The 15,405-nt window shown below is 44.5% G+C and overlaps 1 protein-coding gene across 1 annotated transcript in view; it reads right to left on the bottom strand.

Moving 5' to 3' along the window:
* The window catches only part of plxna4 (plexin A4), a 149,314-nt gene that overhangs the window by 8,169 nt on the left and 125,740 nt on the right, over positions 1–15,405 (bottom strand). The window contains exons 16-29 of the mRNA XM_086060010.1: positions 13,798–13,965; positions 13,596–13,689; positions 12,684–12,923; positions 12,462–12,608; positions 11,692–11,926; positions 11,475–11,617; positions 8,725–8,993; positions 6,235–6,301; positions 5,392–5,538; positions 5,124–5,283; positions 4,226–4,329; positions 3,573–3,672; positions 2,504–2,694; positions 140–309 (exon numbers count right to left, since the gene is read on the bottom strand). Of these exons, the coding sequence (XP_085916136.1) occupies positions 140–309; positions 2,504–2,694; positions 3,573–3,672; positions 4,226–4,329; positions 5,124–5,283; positions 5,392–5,538; positions 6,235–6,301; positions 8,725–8,993; positions 11,475–11,617; positions 11,692–11,926; positions 12,462–12,608; positions 12,684–12,923; positions 13,596–13,689; positions 13,798–13,965 (2,235 nt within the window). The remainder of the gene's footprint in view (positions 1–139; positions 310–2,503; positions 2,695–3,572; positions 3,673–4,225; positions 4,330–5,123; positions 5,284–5,391; positions 5,539–6,234; positions 6,302–8,724; positions 8,994–11,474; positions 11,618–11,691; positions 11,927–12,461; positions 12,609–12,683; positions 12,924–13,595; positions 13,690–13,797; positions 13,966–15,405) is intronic.

Genomic DNA, 15,405 nt, shown 5'->3' with positions numbered 1-15,405 from the left:
CCCAAAAATGTGTGCCGGTGGAGATTGTTGGCCGCGTGCCTCTAAGATGGCGGATGGCTGTTAGACCTATGGTGACGCCTAAGGGAAAAAAAACTTGCAGCTGCATCAGGATCAAAAGACGAGTGTGTGCACTCCTCACCAGTTGCTCTTCCACGTGTGTCGCACGTGCGGGTCGTGGATGTTGTGTTTGTCGGCCTGCTCGTCCAAGAAGTCAAACATGTACTTGATGGCGAGCGGCAGGGCGCTTCCTCGGTGCGCTGTGCTGAAGATGGTCTCAAAGAGGTCGTCCACAAACTTCTGTAGCGTGCCCTGTACAGGAAGATGGAGAGTGTGGTCTCAGACGAGCAAAAAAGATGGAAGAGATGCTGACAATGAGCGACATGACACATCAGAGGATGTGTCGATGGACTTTTCATAACGTCTGGCAAACAGGAGGGGCATCACCTAAACCGCTTTGTGTTGCCGGATTAGCTCTCGCACACACTGCACCGTTGACCCTCATTTGATTTAATGTTGGCGACTTGACAAGAAGAGGAAGAAGAAGGCGCTGGAATCTAATCCTCTTGTCGAATGAGGAGGAATGAGCTGATGGGATGCAGTGAAAGGACAGAAGTTTCCTATTAGGAATGAGGTGCAGGCAAATAAAAATCCAATTTGGGCTGGAGTGTCTGAGCGAATCAGAGGAAGAAGAAAATCATAACTGTAATTCTACTGCGGCCCTCATTCCAGACAGCTTTCTGTATTCCCCACTATGTAGATAGAATCATATCTCAGTGGTTCAAGCCCACGGGCCCTTTTTGCCAGACTATTATCTGACAAGGGGATGTGACGTATAGCGAGCGTGTAGTGCCGAGGCAATGACATTTCACGTCCTCCATCTCGAGAGTGTACGTCGGCAGACATCACCACCGGCTGCTCTTTTTCCCCCGGCGGCGGCAAAACATCTGCCCGCCATTACAGCACAAACACCAAGTGCCATACAAGAAGGGGAGTATAAAACACTCGCATATACAAACATAAAGTGTACATACAGTATATGGTTAGATTTTTTGTGTAATTAATCGCCTGATAAATGTGCGTTTTCATGCTCTTGTTAACATAAACGTGGAAAACAATGTTAAACTAATACAAATATGGCTGCATCTTTTAGTCATTGACACAGTAATTTCATAAAAATTGATCAACTTGAGTTAGTACTGTACCATAAAAAACAAGTGATATTGATTTGTGTTGAGGTCATTTTTCTGCCACTAGATGGCACAATTGCATTTGTAAGACATTGGTGACAGCTCAGTGCATTTTTCTTATTAAGAGCTATCTAATCTTTAACATGAAGTAACTTGTGAAATTCTTCCCATTTTTAAAATCGTAAAATACAACTTGACCCCAGTCTCCACAAATAGATTATTATTAAATGTATTTTTATTTTGTAATTTTTTGACGTGGATGTGTCTGCTGCGTTGCGACTGGAATTCCTCCAGTGCAGGCTTTCCATGTAATGGGCGGTCATTAATCGCGCGTTTAAAAAGTTAGTGGCATGAAAGGAACATTATATTAACTCACAAAAAAGTATATTTCTATCAGTTTCCATTTTGAAGCAATTAGCATTAGAATATAGCTAAATTATATTATTATTTACAAATCTATTTAGAAATGTATGTAAAAGAGCTTTTTTCCAAATAGCCCTGGTTGATCTCTCTTGCTCTGTTGCCACCTGATGGCTGTTTGTGTAAGGCTGCACCAAAGCCTTCTGTATACTCTAGCATAAAAAAAACCACACATAAAAAACTTATAAATATGTCTTTTTGTGACACTGTGATATTTTAAATAGAACATATTTATACGTTTTGGGGAGCAAATGAGTTAACTTAAATTAAATTAACGCACTAATTTTGACACCCCTAGTATAAACACATACAATATTACAAAACCCAAATGAGTGTATGTAAATCAATGTAAATATGTAAATGTAATCAATAAAAATAATAAAAACAATCAAATCAGCCAAATGCTGAACTGAAAAAGTGTGTTGTGAGAAATACCGACATTCTCCGCAGCCCTGAGGTCCTCCGGCAGGCCATACCATAAACGTGGGCCATAAAATTGGAATGTTGCCTCGCCGACCACAAATGCCTCCACCTTCAAATCACTCCTCAGAACACACCTTTTCCAAACATAGGTGGAATAGCTTGAAGACTTAGCTGTATTCTTTCTAGCACTTTAGCCTGTAATTCCCATCATTGTCTTTTTTTGTGCAGAAAAACCTCAAACAACCTCTTATCTTGAGCCCTTCTGATAAGACTCCTCGTCAACGCCCAATTCGAGAGAAGAGAAAAACAAACAAAACTACTAAACTATCTACTTTCTCTCTCATCTCGCTGCCTCAAGGGAGGAGAGCGGAATAGATTTGAATAATCCTCTTCCTGCAAATGAATGTGCAAATGAGGGAAAGGCTTTTCCTGAGTCATGGGACCGCTGGATGGAGGTCAGACGGTAGCCTCACCTTGGTAGCCAGAAGTCTGGTCAGGTAGATCTCGGAGACCATCTTGCTGCCGCGGTCGCCCTCCTTCTGGTCGCCGTGCTCGTGGTTCTTGACCAAGTGCCACACCTTGACGCCGCTCTCCAGGTCGGGCGTGATCATGGGCGTCCGGGAACGCAAGCTGTCGGGACTTCCCGTGTACTTGATCATGTTCTCTGTGCGGGGCCGAGAATAAAATGCAAAGTCACAACACTGAGGCCAAATAGTGTTTTTGGAAGCCCCGAAAAGTGTTTAAATATTCGTCTTTTAGGGGTGATGAGACACTTGCTGACACAAAATCGAAGAGCTAAAATAGGACGCGCCCACCCGGCGGATGGAGTCGGCCATGACATTTCCAAAACACACGGCTCACTGAATGTTGACTGTGAGTGGAAATTGATCAGCAGCTTTTTGGGCGCAATCAATCGCTTCTGAGAGGCAAAGAGGGAGGAGAAAGTCTGACAGGCAGCCAGATTATTTATCCAACGGGTCACATTTGAAATCTTGGATTCATCTATTTAGACCCCAGTGTTATTCTTAAGGTGTTTTTCCAGCATCTTCAAATCTCTTTCCAGCAACACGCTCGCGTTTGAAGAAAGCGAGAGGCTGTATCCTTGCTGGCTCTTGCTAATTAGGCTTTGTGGTGGCAAAAAGGTGAGGCTTCACGGGCTAATATGCATCGCGTCTGAGGTGCGCTGAGTGTCCGCCACCTGCTTTGATCAGTGGCTGACTGGAGAACAAATAAACACAAACGCAAAATGCCTGCAACACTGGCAACAGTCCTCAATGTTCACCCCAGGTAGAAACGATTACAGCCGAGACTCGATGCACAATTGTACAGTCGAACCTTGCCTTTGGAGCCTTGACCAAGCTTGTAGCTCAAGTTTTACGAATCAATTTTTCCTAATGGAATGAATTGAAATAGAAATAGTATTTTTCCCTGCCTCCCCTGACATTTGAATTTTATACTGTTATACTGCCACTTATCCACCCTTCCCAACCGAGGTGGCGACAAGATCTCAAGGATGTGATGCTGACAAAAGAACGCACTTACCGTATTTGCTGGCAGATGTTCGAGAAACAGTGGAGTTGTTCACCGAATTGTACGCCGTTACTTGCTTGGGAACCAAGGCCATCACCGCGTTGTCGGGCACCTACAAAACCAACAGCAATTTGAATCTCAACTTTACAGAACTGGAACACATTATTATGAGCTGCACCTGGCACCCAGCTGATGATTGACAGTTTGGTGCGTGCCTGTGTGACGTTTCTATTTAATAATAACGGGCTCCAGCAGTGCGTATGCGTAGGTGTGAAGAATCACGCAGTGTGTGCGTGAGAATGCATTTGTCAGTTCCCAGCTCATCCAAACTGGTTTCAATTAACACAAGTGGGATGGTGCGCACACACAAACACTCACACAGTGCGAGAATGTTGTGAATAATGGGAACAGCCACGCTGCAGGGTTAATTGAAGTGATCTCTATCATTGTTTGGTTGGATGGGACAGGGAATAAGCACCCGGGGCCTTTTTGTGCTTGCACCATTATTAAGATCCTATCATTACTTCACTAAATCGCCAATGTTGATATCAAATGAAGGCAGGGGAGGGGAACAGAGGGGGCAGATCTTTGTATCCCCTCATCTCGGTAGTCCTCAGACATGCTCCTATTATGTGTTCTGAATGGAGCCACAATGGGGGAGGTACCTGATAGTGGGCCAGCATGTTGAGTCTCTTCCAGTCGCCTTCGATCTTGGTGGTGACGTCCTCGTCCTGTAAAATCACGCGCTGGCCTCGGCCTTGACGCCACTCTGAAAATCCACATTCATGCAATCAACAGGTGCGCAAAAGCTAAGCCCCCCATCCCCAGTCAGGCAGGGATACAAATAAAGCACCAATCACGGAGGTCTGTCTATGGATGATTGAGCGGGACCAGCGAGAATGTCCTGTTGTTATTTTCAATCTTTCCATCAAGATGGAAATGAGCTGCTGTCAACTGTCAAGTCTCAGTGAACCAAACGTGGGAAAGACGAGGAACTGATCAACGGGTAAACTCGAAAGTGGGATTACGGAATTGACGTATGGACTCAGGAGTGTAAAGTGTGTAGTACTTGCACTTGGACACGAATGTATCTAAAAATGGAAAGCCGTAGAGACAAGCGCCTCTGTGTTTTCCCACAGCTCCAACAATAACAGACGGCCCAAAGGGGGGTCTGGAAAACAATTTGGTCCTGGAGTGTCTCGGAAAAAAAGGAGATGCTAAAGCAATCTTCGCTCTTAGAAGAGTTCCAATTCCCAACGGGATACACTGGGCAATTCTTACAAGAATACCACGCTACCTGGTGGCTGTGAACGAAAATCCTTATCAATAAATGGAACACAGAACATCTCCACTGATTCTACATGTGTTGATCGATGGAGAGTTTAGGGAAGGAAAACAGCCATTGAGTGTAAGTAACTGAAAATGAATCAATTCTGAACCTTGGTTGGTGTATAGTGAAGACGAAAACGAAAGAACCGTTTAAATGAAAGTTGTACAACTTGTTTAATTATTCCAATTCTTGTAATGATCCGCTCTACTGGTAGAAGGAAATGGTAGTCATACCTAAATCCATGTCAGAGGCTTTGAGGCGGTGCGAGTGGGGCACGTTTTTGTAAATGGCGTCCAGGATCTTCTCCTTCACCTGGCTGATGGTGTCGCAGTTGAGTGCCTTCACTTGGATCTCTGGACTCTTCTCATTCTCCGGGTGGATGCAGTTCACCACCTGAGGACCCAATGACACACAATGTGAGCTACCAGGAAGCAAAATGCACAACTGAATTGTCATATTAAGGCCTTGGTGACCCCTTGCTCGCCCCCTCCTCCCCCTCACCAGCGTTTTGTAGTCGATCTGCTGTCTGATGAGTTTGTCCTCGCTTAGAGAGTAGCGCGCCTCTCCTGTGATGGAGTCAATGGGGCCCTTCTCCATCTGCTGCTTGATGGCACAGAAAAGCGAGAAGAGCGGCTCGCCCGCACACTCCTGTGAAAAGGTTTGAAGATGGGAAATGTAGTTCTTTATTTTAAATTTGGGCAGTTTTGGTCCTCCATAAAAAACAAGTACAGTAATTTCTGGACTACAAGACGCCACTTTTTTCCCTTTCATTCGACCATGCGGCTAATACAAAGGTGCGGCTTATCCATCAGATCACAAGGGGGCGCACGATAAAGGAAGCGCAAGAGCGTCAGGCAGAGCAAACCAAACCAAGTGAGCCCAAATACAGTAGGAGAGACAGAATGAGAGTGAAACAATTTGAACCCTCATTCTGGAAAAGAAAGTAGCGGGAACCCTTATATACCGGTGCGGTAACATTAAAACACCTGCGGCTTACAGTCGGGTGCGGCTTATATGTGTAACAAACTCGAGTATTCTCCAAATTTAGCTAGCGCTACTTATAGTCAGGTGTGCTCTTTATAGTCCAGAAATGACTCTACAGTACATTGTATGCAAGACCCAATACAGGGTCGCAGTTTTTCTGTTAAAGCATCGATAAATGTGCGGTTAAGAGTTGGCAGCAGGAATTTTTCCCATAATGGTCCACTTCAGTCGTGTTCAACCCTGTCGATTGGTAATTGGACGGGCCTAAAACTGTTTAGCAAAAAATGAGAAAAATTTCCCTTTGGAAGCAAAAACTCCACATTTATGCATGTATGGTATTCAAATGAAGTTTTGTGTTACCTTGAGAAATTTGTAGAGGAGAAAGGTGAACCAGTTGGTCAGCATTTTCTCCGCCACAGACTCGGTCCTGCAGGGAGACACAACACATAATAAACACGACGTATCCCCTCATCAATATTCAGTCTCAACATTGTTACGATGCCTCTCGGTTACACAAACATAATTGCGGCGACACAAAACGGGGGGAAAAAAAGTTTATGTCGGGGATTTGAATGCCATGCAAAGCAATTAAAAAGCTTGATTTGATCCCGCTGGATTGATGTGCTCCCTGTAGGAACACTAGCCTCATTATCAAACCTTTTTTCCCCTGACTGGACTGACACTCTATCCGCACACAATAGAAAGCGAATGAATGCGTGTCTCCTTCAGCGCCTGGCATCCGTGCTCCGACGGTGTGTGTCAATCCTGTGTGACTGATCCCGTATGAATGAATGACTGATGCATGCATAAAAACATCAGCAGAGGGCACATGCGAGGATCGGATATCCTTTTTTTTGTGGCCGGCAGCGGGAGACTGAACACACATTTAAAGGCATCAATATTTTAGGATTAGCTTTCTTTGTGGGAGAGTTTGGCCGGCCACCTGCATCCCGCCCGCCCCCTCGACGCCCAAATAGCCACTTGAAGGGGCTTCACATCGAGGCCCGCCGTGCCAGTGGGCCAGCCTGGCACAACACCTGGGGGGGATTAGCTTGGAGCCTCTCGCCTCCGTGCCGCCCCCCTCCCACTCTCGTCCTGCGACAAGGTCACCCGGGCCACGTTTGATCCTTTCTTTCTTTCATGTGTCTTGTAATCACACGCGGCTCCAAATCCTCTCCATTTCCTCACGCTGTTTGTCTATTAAAGGCCTGAAAGGAGCGTGGAGAAAGGTGGGGGACGGCTGCAAGGAAAATAACCATTTCTCGTACTTTTTTCTGAGCACTTGGCATAATGAACATGCCCCAAATCTGTGCGTGTGGAACGGCTGCTTTGCTGATGAGTTCAGTGCACAGGCTACATATGGCGGCACACTACCTTTGAAATGTGTCATGGCCAAAACTTTTTGCCATCCCATACACTCACTAACTAACTCATTAATGTGCTTTAACTCTTCTGTCCAGATTATTCAGAACCAACTTGAGGTTTAATGTGGAAGTCAACCTTAAACATTTCTTGACAATAATATGTTATATGTGACCTCACTAGTCTAAACATGACATTCTGATTATTATTACATTATGAAGCAAAATCCAGCCATTTTTATCCATCTCGGGGGCCGGCCATTTTTTCCACTTGCTGTCGATTGAGATGAGCTGTGATTGGTCGTTGCCTGAGCTCTGAACAATTGTGATGTCATCTTCAATTGACAGCAAGTGGAAAAAATGGCCGCCCCCCTGAGATGGATAAAAACGGCTGGCTTTTGCTGCTTAACACATATTCCACTAACGCAATATTAACCAGAATACCATATTTAGACCAAGGGGGCTGCATATAACATAAAAAATGTTTTGGGGGTTGACTTTGAGTTTCCGTAGTACTGTGAAATGTATCCCCCGCACCCCCGTTTTGGCTAACTTTAACTGATTTGTTTTAACCTCTGCCTCTTCACCTCTCACCTTTGTACCATTTCAAGTTATTCATTGGACTTTGGGGTGTTCTAAAACTTTTGACCAGTAGTGCATAAGGTCAAAATGAAGAATGCACGCTTGTATGCAAATTCAGCTGAAATACTCCAACAATTTTGGGTGCAATTATTGTCAATAAAAAAAAATCCTTAGCTTGTTTTGCAGATATAAATAAAAGAGCTGGGGTGAGCAGTAGCTCATTTGCATGAGACAAAGATGGTAATTGGGGTGCAATTGTTGATCCTTTGGGTAATTTGACTGCATGTCATGCATATTATGATGGCAGCAGGGAAAAAGGCAGAATACTATATGTCACCTTGGAGCCTAGCTAGGAGTGATAATGGAGCTTCAGGCAGCAAAACAAGACTTTTGTAACATACAGTAAAAAAATACTCCAACCTAAAAGGATGTGTGTGTGTGTACATGCAGTGTGTGTACATGCAGTGTCCGCACGGCGAGATGAAGAGTAGGAGGAGGAAGAGGAGATTGCGGCAGAGACTGCGACAGATGGTTGTGGAAGGCTCTCGTTAGTTAGCTTGCCTGGTGCTTGTACTTCAGCACAGGTTGAGATGGGACAGATGGAATGATGTGTGTGTGTGTGTGTGTGTGTTTGTATGTGTGTGTGTGTACACACACTTCTTGGCCGAAGAATCAGTGGGTAGCCGTGCTCAGATGCTGTGCCAGAGATACGCTGTTCGCACACTTTAAGCATTGATTTAGTAATCAAGCAAGCAGGGACGGGGAAGGAGAGGAGGGTGGCAGAAATAAAGATGACAAAAGCGACACAAGCCATGCAAACAGGATGAGGGAAAAAAATCAGAAGAGAAAGAGGAAGTTGGGGCTTTTCCCAGCCGACTTTGATGGCCCAAAGTTCTCCTTCTCCTACCTGCGGAGCAAGAGCTTGGGGTGGTTCTTGCTCTCCAGGTTGCGGTCGATGAGGTCGGACAGCAGGTGCTTGAGCACGTCGGTGGCGTACTCCAGCTTGCTCTGCAGCACCGTCATGATGAGCGAGGCCACGTTGCCGCGGTCGCGCATGGAGAAGCCTCGCTGCGCCTCCAGCGTGCGGATGAAGCACAGCAGGTAGACCTTATTGTTGATCAGCTGGCCGAACAGCTTCAGGCCCTTCTCCACCTGCTCCTGTCGGTAGCCTGGCACCTGTAACATTAAAAATTAAAAATAAGACAGGGAACTGTTGGTTTACTGTTAATGGACATCACGTAGCATCAAAACACGCTAACATAAGCAGCGTGGGGAACCACACTCTATTGAAGTCACACCGTCTCAATCAAGTACAAGATAAAGCATCATCATGTAACGAACATGCTAACTTAAGCAGCCTGGGGAACCTCACAGCAATCTAATATACATATCAAGATGATAGCTTGCACATAGCCATTCGGAAGGAGAAAACAAACATGCTAACTTCAGCAGCCTGGGGAACCACACTCCATAAGTAAGTACCCATATGCACCCATACGAGTGCAAGTAATAGAAGATAAAGTGTCAACATGTGGCAGGAGTCAATGTACATTGCAAGACAACACACGAGCATAAGCAGCCTGGGGAACCTCACTCCATTCGCGTCACACTACACTGTCTTCTAAATATATTTCTTTTCCATTTTATTTCGAACATGTATATAAAGAAAAAAACTGACTGACTATAAAAGTACATGTGTAAACCCAAAATATACAAAACATATAAAACAACAAACACAAAATGAAAACAATGAAAGCAACATAAGAAAGTTTGACAGTGCTTCACCCAATCATGAGCTATACATTTACACATGCATGTTCAAAAAGGAGTGGAAAGAAGCATAAACTTATCAGGTCCTCCCCCTATTAACATCCGTTACACAATAAATTGTAGGTATGTATAGTAAACAAAAAAAAAACTGCTCGTATACAGCTAAAATATCTTGATTATTAATAACAAAGGTTATTATAGTATTTATTAATAGTGAACACATTGAACAGTGTGCCTTATGCATATTGTCATACTTTTACATTTACAGGTACACATATATTTTTTCCTTATCAATAGCAACAATACTACTACTAATACAATATTAATAATAATAACATCAACCAATGTTACTTTTCATTGAAAAGCACTTCTTCCCAAAAATGTTGATTTAATATTTCCTTTTGAACTGGTCTGTGTTTGGACATTGTTGTAAATCAGTACTCAGCCTGTTCCAAATTTTCACTCCACATACAGATGTACAGAAACTCTTCAATGTTCTTGAATACTTTGTCTTTATTTACAACGAACTTTTAACATAGAAATGGACAAACACAAGACAAAGTATAATCGTGAATGAGGAGAAAACAAAACGCTAACTTAAGCAACTTGGGGAACCTCAGTCCATTCAAGTGTAAATATCTACAAGAAAATAGAATTCAAGTACATGAAGACAGTGTCATCATTTGGGAAGGGAAAACAACCACGCTAACTTTAGCAGACCGGGGAACCTCACTCCATTGAAGTACAAGTATGCATAAAAAAACCCCAGTACAATTACTAGAAGACGGTGTGAACATGTGGCAGTAGTCATCGCATAAACACACTAACGAGCAGACTGGGAGACCTCACTCCATTTACGTCACGTCACACCAGTCTGCCTTATACACACAATATTCACAATGCACATTTAACGTTGACATGGACAAGTACGTATAAGAAAACAAAGCATAATCATATAGGAGAAGAAAAAAAACATGCTAGCTTTAGCAGCCTGGGGAACCTCATTCCATTCAAGTATCTAGAAGAAGACAGCATCCAAGTATAAGAAGTATGGCCAGGTTCTTGAGCGAGAATCCAAGTTTTGACGCATCTTGTCAGCGGAACAAAAACGCTGAGCCTCCCGAGAGCACATTTAAAGGCTTTGATGCCGCCGCGTTGCCATCGCCGTTTCAAAGGCGAGCCCGCCATGTCCCCCGCGCCGTTTATACCAACTGCTGCGCTTGCTGTACGCGCTTCCGACCTCCATATTTCCTTTCCTAACGAGCACCTACGGAGTTTGGGCTTTCAACGTCTGCGTCGGGGCAACGCGTCGTCTCTTTGCAGTACATGCAGCTGTCAACTTGATAAGTTTCGCCTTGTGTTTTCATCAGCATACTTGCTGCGTACGTTTCCACAGGCAAGCTGGAATATTACTGTATCCTTTCCATCACCTGGGATATTTCTGTCACCCCTGCCGACGCATCAATAACAATTAGGCGTGCGTCAAACACCTAAGAGCAGCCTTCTGCTTCCTTCATTAGGCTGCCGTCGCACATCGCCTCTCCGAGCAGTTTGACATTTATACCAATTAAAGCCTAATTAATATTGCTTATTACTGGCAAATTCTCATCAAGGGACGGAGTGGGCAACCTTGAGGGCAGTGGAATGGGGGTCAATCATCGCCTTAATGGAACAAGATGACTCGCTCAATTATGACTGTCAATCAACGTCACCGCTGGGGATAAATGACCAGATATTTTGCTTTTACTTCTACATGACTGACTTCAAATTTGGTTTTGAACAAGGTATCGCATCCCGTTAGAATGCACTCGCAACATGGAGGTTGTAAAGAATCAAGATGAAGGTGCGAGAGCAGTAAAACTCGGCAATGCCACAGATGAAGCATACCTCCAAGTCTCTGAGTACAGGATGCTCCTCAATTCCCGGGAAAAGGACTCTCATGGTGTACGTCCTGTAGTCCAAGAAGGGGATCCCCGCGCCGTCCAAGTCACTCGTCAACTCGTGGATGTCTGTCTGTAGCTCTGCAAAAGCTAACAGGAAAAAAGGACCGTTATGATCCAATGCCCATGGTTGGCGAGAAGACTCCTGGGTATGTGTTTCGTACCTTCCTTGCACTCCAGTGCCACCCGCGACTCTAGGTTGTCCATCTGCATCTGCAGCCGCTTGAGCGTCAGGTCGCTCTCGCGCGACTTGCGCTTGTAGGCGATGAGCACCATGACGATGGCGAGGAGCAGCAGGGCCCCGGCCGCCGCGATGCCGATGATGGCCGTGCTGCTGAGCGGGCTGTCCGACGTGATGTGGACCACGCCGGGCGAAAACTCGATTCCGCCCACGCGAGCCTGAGGACAGAACACGGGTGGCTCATGACTGACAACACTTACTTGGAGAACTTTGTGCAATTTTCAAGACAGTGGAATGTGCAATAAGGTCATTTCAAAGTTACTTGCTAGCCCTGCCTCCCCCCCTGACATCTGGGTTTTGGCCTATTTTACTGCCGCTTCTCCTGTCTCGTGAAAGAAAAGATGCATCTCTAATATTGGCTTTAGTATTGCTAATCCTGACAAACAAACGACTTTATCACTTCATATAATTTCTCTGATTTTGTCCAAGACAGACATATTGATTCAAATCTAATGTGTGCAAACTTCAGCTTCTCTCATTGTTTCATCGCAGGTGTAAACAGCAGGAAGCATTTGGAGCAAAGTGGCCTTATTGAGTTTCCTGCAGTCCAAATCCGCACAGACGGCCATTTGTTTGTCTTGTGGGCAGCAATGGCAACCACACGGACAATCAGTCTGTCTGGGAGTGCGTGCGCAGATAAACAGAAGGCAACGTTCGTTTGTCCCAGCATGGATTTGCGCTGCTGTCACTCACCAGAACTTTGTGACGTCCCGTCAGATTGGGCGACTCGCAGAGCAGCTGGCTGTCGGACACGGTCAGCATGCAGGGCTTCTCTCCTATGAGAACGGTGTAGTTCATCTTTCCGTTTCCGCTACTAGTCGGCGGGAGGAAGTTCCGCCCCTGCAGTAAAGCAAAAAACAACAACTCTCAAGCCTTGATGTGAAGCATGTGACAAGATCTGCAGCGTGATCGTACCTTCAGTATGATGGGCGATCCGGGTTTAAGCTCCAGCACGCCGGACGCGCTGAGAGGCTCGAACTCGGGATTGGGGTAGTAGATAAAGTTGGTGTTGTTGAGTGCCATGACGGCCTGCACGTCGTCCAGCTTGAAGCCGAACTCGTCGGGCCTCTCGGGTGCATCCTGCTGCTGGGCCAGGCTGATGGGAAGCTCCGGGGCCTGGCACTGCATGGATGTCGGGCTCAGAACCTGGCACAACTGGAGGAGACAAGATGGGAAGGACTTGACATGTTTCCCTTTTGGGCCTTTGACTTTCTCCTTCGTTACCAGCTATTTCTGAAACTCAACAAGACTGCTCTGTCTGATGTATGGGGATGGAACTGTCAGTGTCACGACAACAGGCAGAAAAGGCCTCGCGCAAACATTGTTGAGAATCCAACAATAACCTTCAGCGTGATGCCTCTCCGACCGGCGCCTGTCACTTTAATTGGGTCCTTGAACGTCACACTGGACACATCAAGAAAAGGTCTGCCAGACGTCCGTTTCATGCGTCCTTGCTCAAAGTTGACCGGATTATTTGAGTGTGTGTTGGAGACCGACTCTACAAAGGCATGCTTGTGTACATTTGACGAAGACGAATTTGAATATGCAACCTTGAAAATCTGTAAGGCCAAATCATGATGTCGTGTAGATACTATCATCCCCTTTTGGTTTCTCATCTTCAGTCGAATCAAAAGAGACCTCTGGATGGGGTGAATAAAGCTACGAAGATTCTGATAAGGGACAATCTCTACGGATATCATTGCATCTGCAAGGAGACACATTTCATCACCCTCTATTAATTTCTATCTGCACAGTGCACACTGTGCCCTGCTTTTGACCCGCTTACGTCACTGTGACAACAGAGACAAGCAGTCCAAGTTGACTTACGTTGAGTGTCTCGTGATTGTTGTATTTGGCTCTGATTAGCGGTGTTTGGATGATGTCCAGGTTGGTTCCTGTCACTGTCACCTGAGTGTGTCCACTGCAAAAGAGACAAAATGATGCATCCCTTGTTACTCATAATATTTGGAGTAGCTACATGAACTTGTGAAGAAGACTGGAAATAATATTCGGTTTCCTTGGTCCTCACCTGTAGATGCTCCATTCGGGTTCTATCTTGGTGATGGTGGGGTCCTCCACGTACTCGAAGCGCAGGTCCTTCTGGAGCTGGGCCTTGTCGATGCTGACAGACACTGGCACGTTGCCGTAGCCGTTCAGCGACGCGTGCGTGCGGCACGTCAGCCACAGGCCATCGCGTCTGTGACAGAAAACCGTGTAATGAGGCCACATTTGAGGGTTAGGTCACGGTTGTTTCAAGTATTAAACGGTCCTTGAAGGCAATGCATGCTGGATTCCAGAAAATTGGGATAGTTTAGGTCTCTGACAGAAAACTTGGCGTTTTATGATTTTGTTTAGTCGTGGAGTCATTTTGTTCAGTAAAATGTCGAAAGAAGTATATCACTCTAAAAACGAACTCGGACAATCTGTTAACACCACTTGATTTAGTACATAAATAAGTAAAAAATGCAGTTAATTGATTTAGATAAACGTTATAAGTGCTAATACTATTTTATGAGTTGAGATTAAATAATAATGATGGTAATTACATCAACTTGATTTAGCATGTCAAGTACACTCAAAATTCTCTGTTGGTCGGCTGAAAACAAAATCCAAGCTGGAATAATTGAATAAACTTGATAACTTAATTTGTCTCAACTTTGACTCCATTTTGATGATTTGAATACTCCCACAATGCCTTTCACCATGTTCAAGCAGAAAATTCCAGATTTTCATTTCTGTTTGTAGTTGCATAGTGACTTAATGATTACTATAGTGTTAGGAATCAGGGGCTTTTCTATTTATATTGTATTCTTTTATTATTTGTTAGTTTTACATTAGGACACATGCGTAAGGGTCACACCATTACTAAAATGTGTTTATTTTTGCTCACTACTGTATTCCACAGGCAGTGGACTGCAGCTGCTAATGGTGTTGTAATGTGCTTCTAAGTTGATGTGTCCAACAGAGTAACTAATGGAAGCATTTTAATTACAATTGTAGTTTGATTACTTGTTTGGAGTTACGTAACAAAGCGGAACAGACATCACTCATAATTAAGACTAGCTAGGGTTAGGGTAGCCTAGCATTTACTGTACTTCAAAGCTGAAGTAGCTTAGCCTACTTCAAAGTGGAAAAGTCAGTTGATGTAATGCATTTTTTTGAGTTGCCAACTTAAAAATGTGTCCTTATGATAACAGATATTAAGTAATATTGTTTGTTGGTTCAACAACATTCAAATAAGTTGTCACAACTTAGAAAGACAAATTGAAAATGTTGCATTGATTTTGTTGCTGTTGAGGCTAAATCATTTTGAGTGTAGGCTCACCATGGTATTTAGTTTTTTAAATGCAGTATTAGATTTCACAGTGCATCCATTCCTCAAAAACATGAATGCTTTTCTAATGATGTTCTTTTTCGGCCATATTTAGTGGTGAGGGTGGATCTTAATGGCAGACATCTTGGTGCTGTCAATCATGGCAGAGACACGCCCTCCAAGCACACCCAGGCTTATCAGCTAAATGAGAACATAACTTACTGAAGAAGCTTGGTGCTATATTGAAGAAGACATGAAAGCGCTGATGGAGAACGGAAACTCATTAGGAGGATATTTATGGAGATCATAAATCCGGGGTGGCTC

Source organism: Leptonotus elevatus, chromosome 17, assembly GCF_054856555.1.
Source record: "Leptonotus elevatus isolate MCC_2025b chromosome 17, RoL_Lele_1.0, whole genome shotgun sequence".
Lineage (NCBI taxonomy): Eukaryota > Metazoa > Chordata > Actinopteri > Syngnathiformes > Syngnathidae > Leptonotus > Leptonotus elevatus.
The sequence above is the reverse complement of the archived record's forward strand: the minus strand, read 5'-3'. Positions and strand labels throughout refer to the sequence as shown.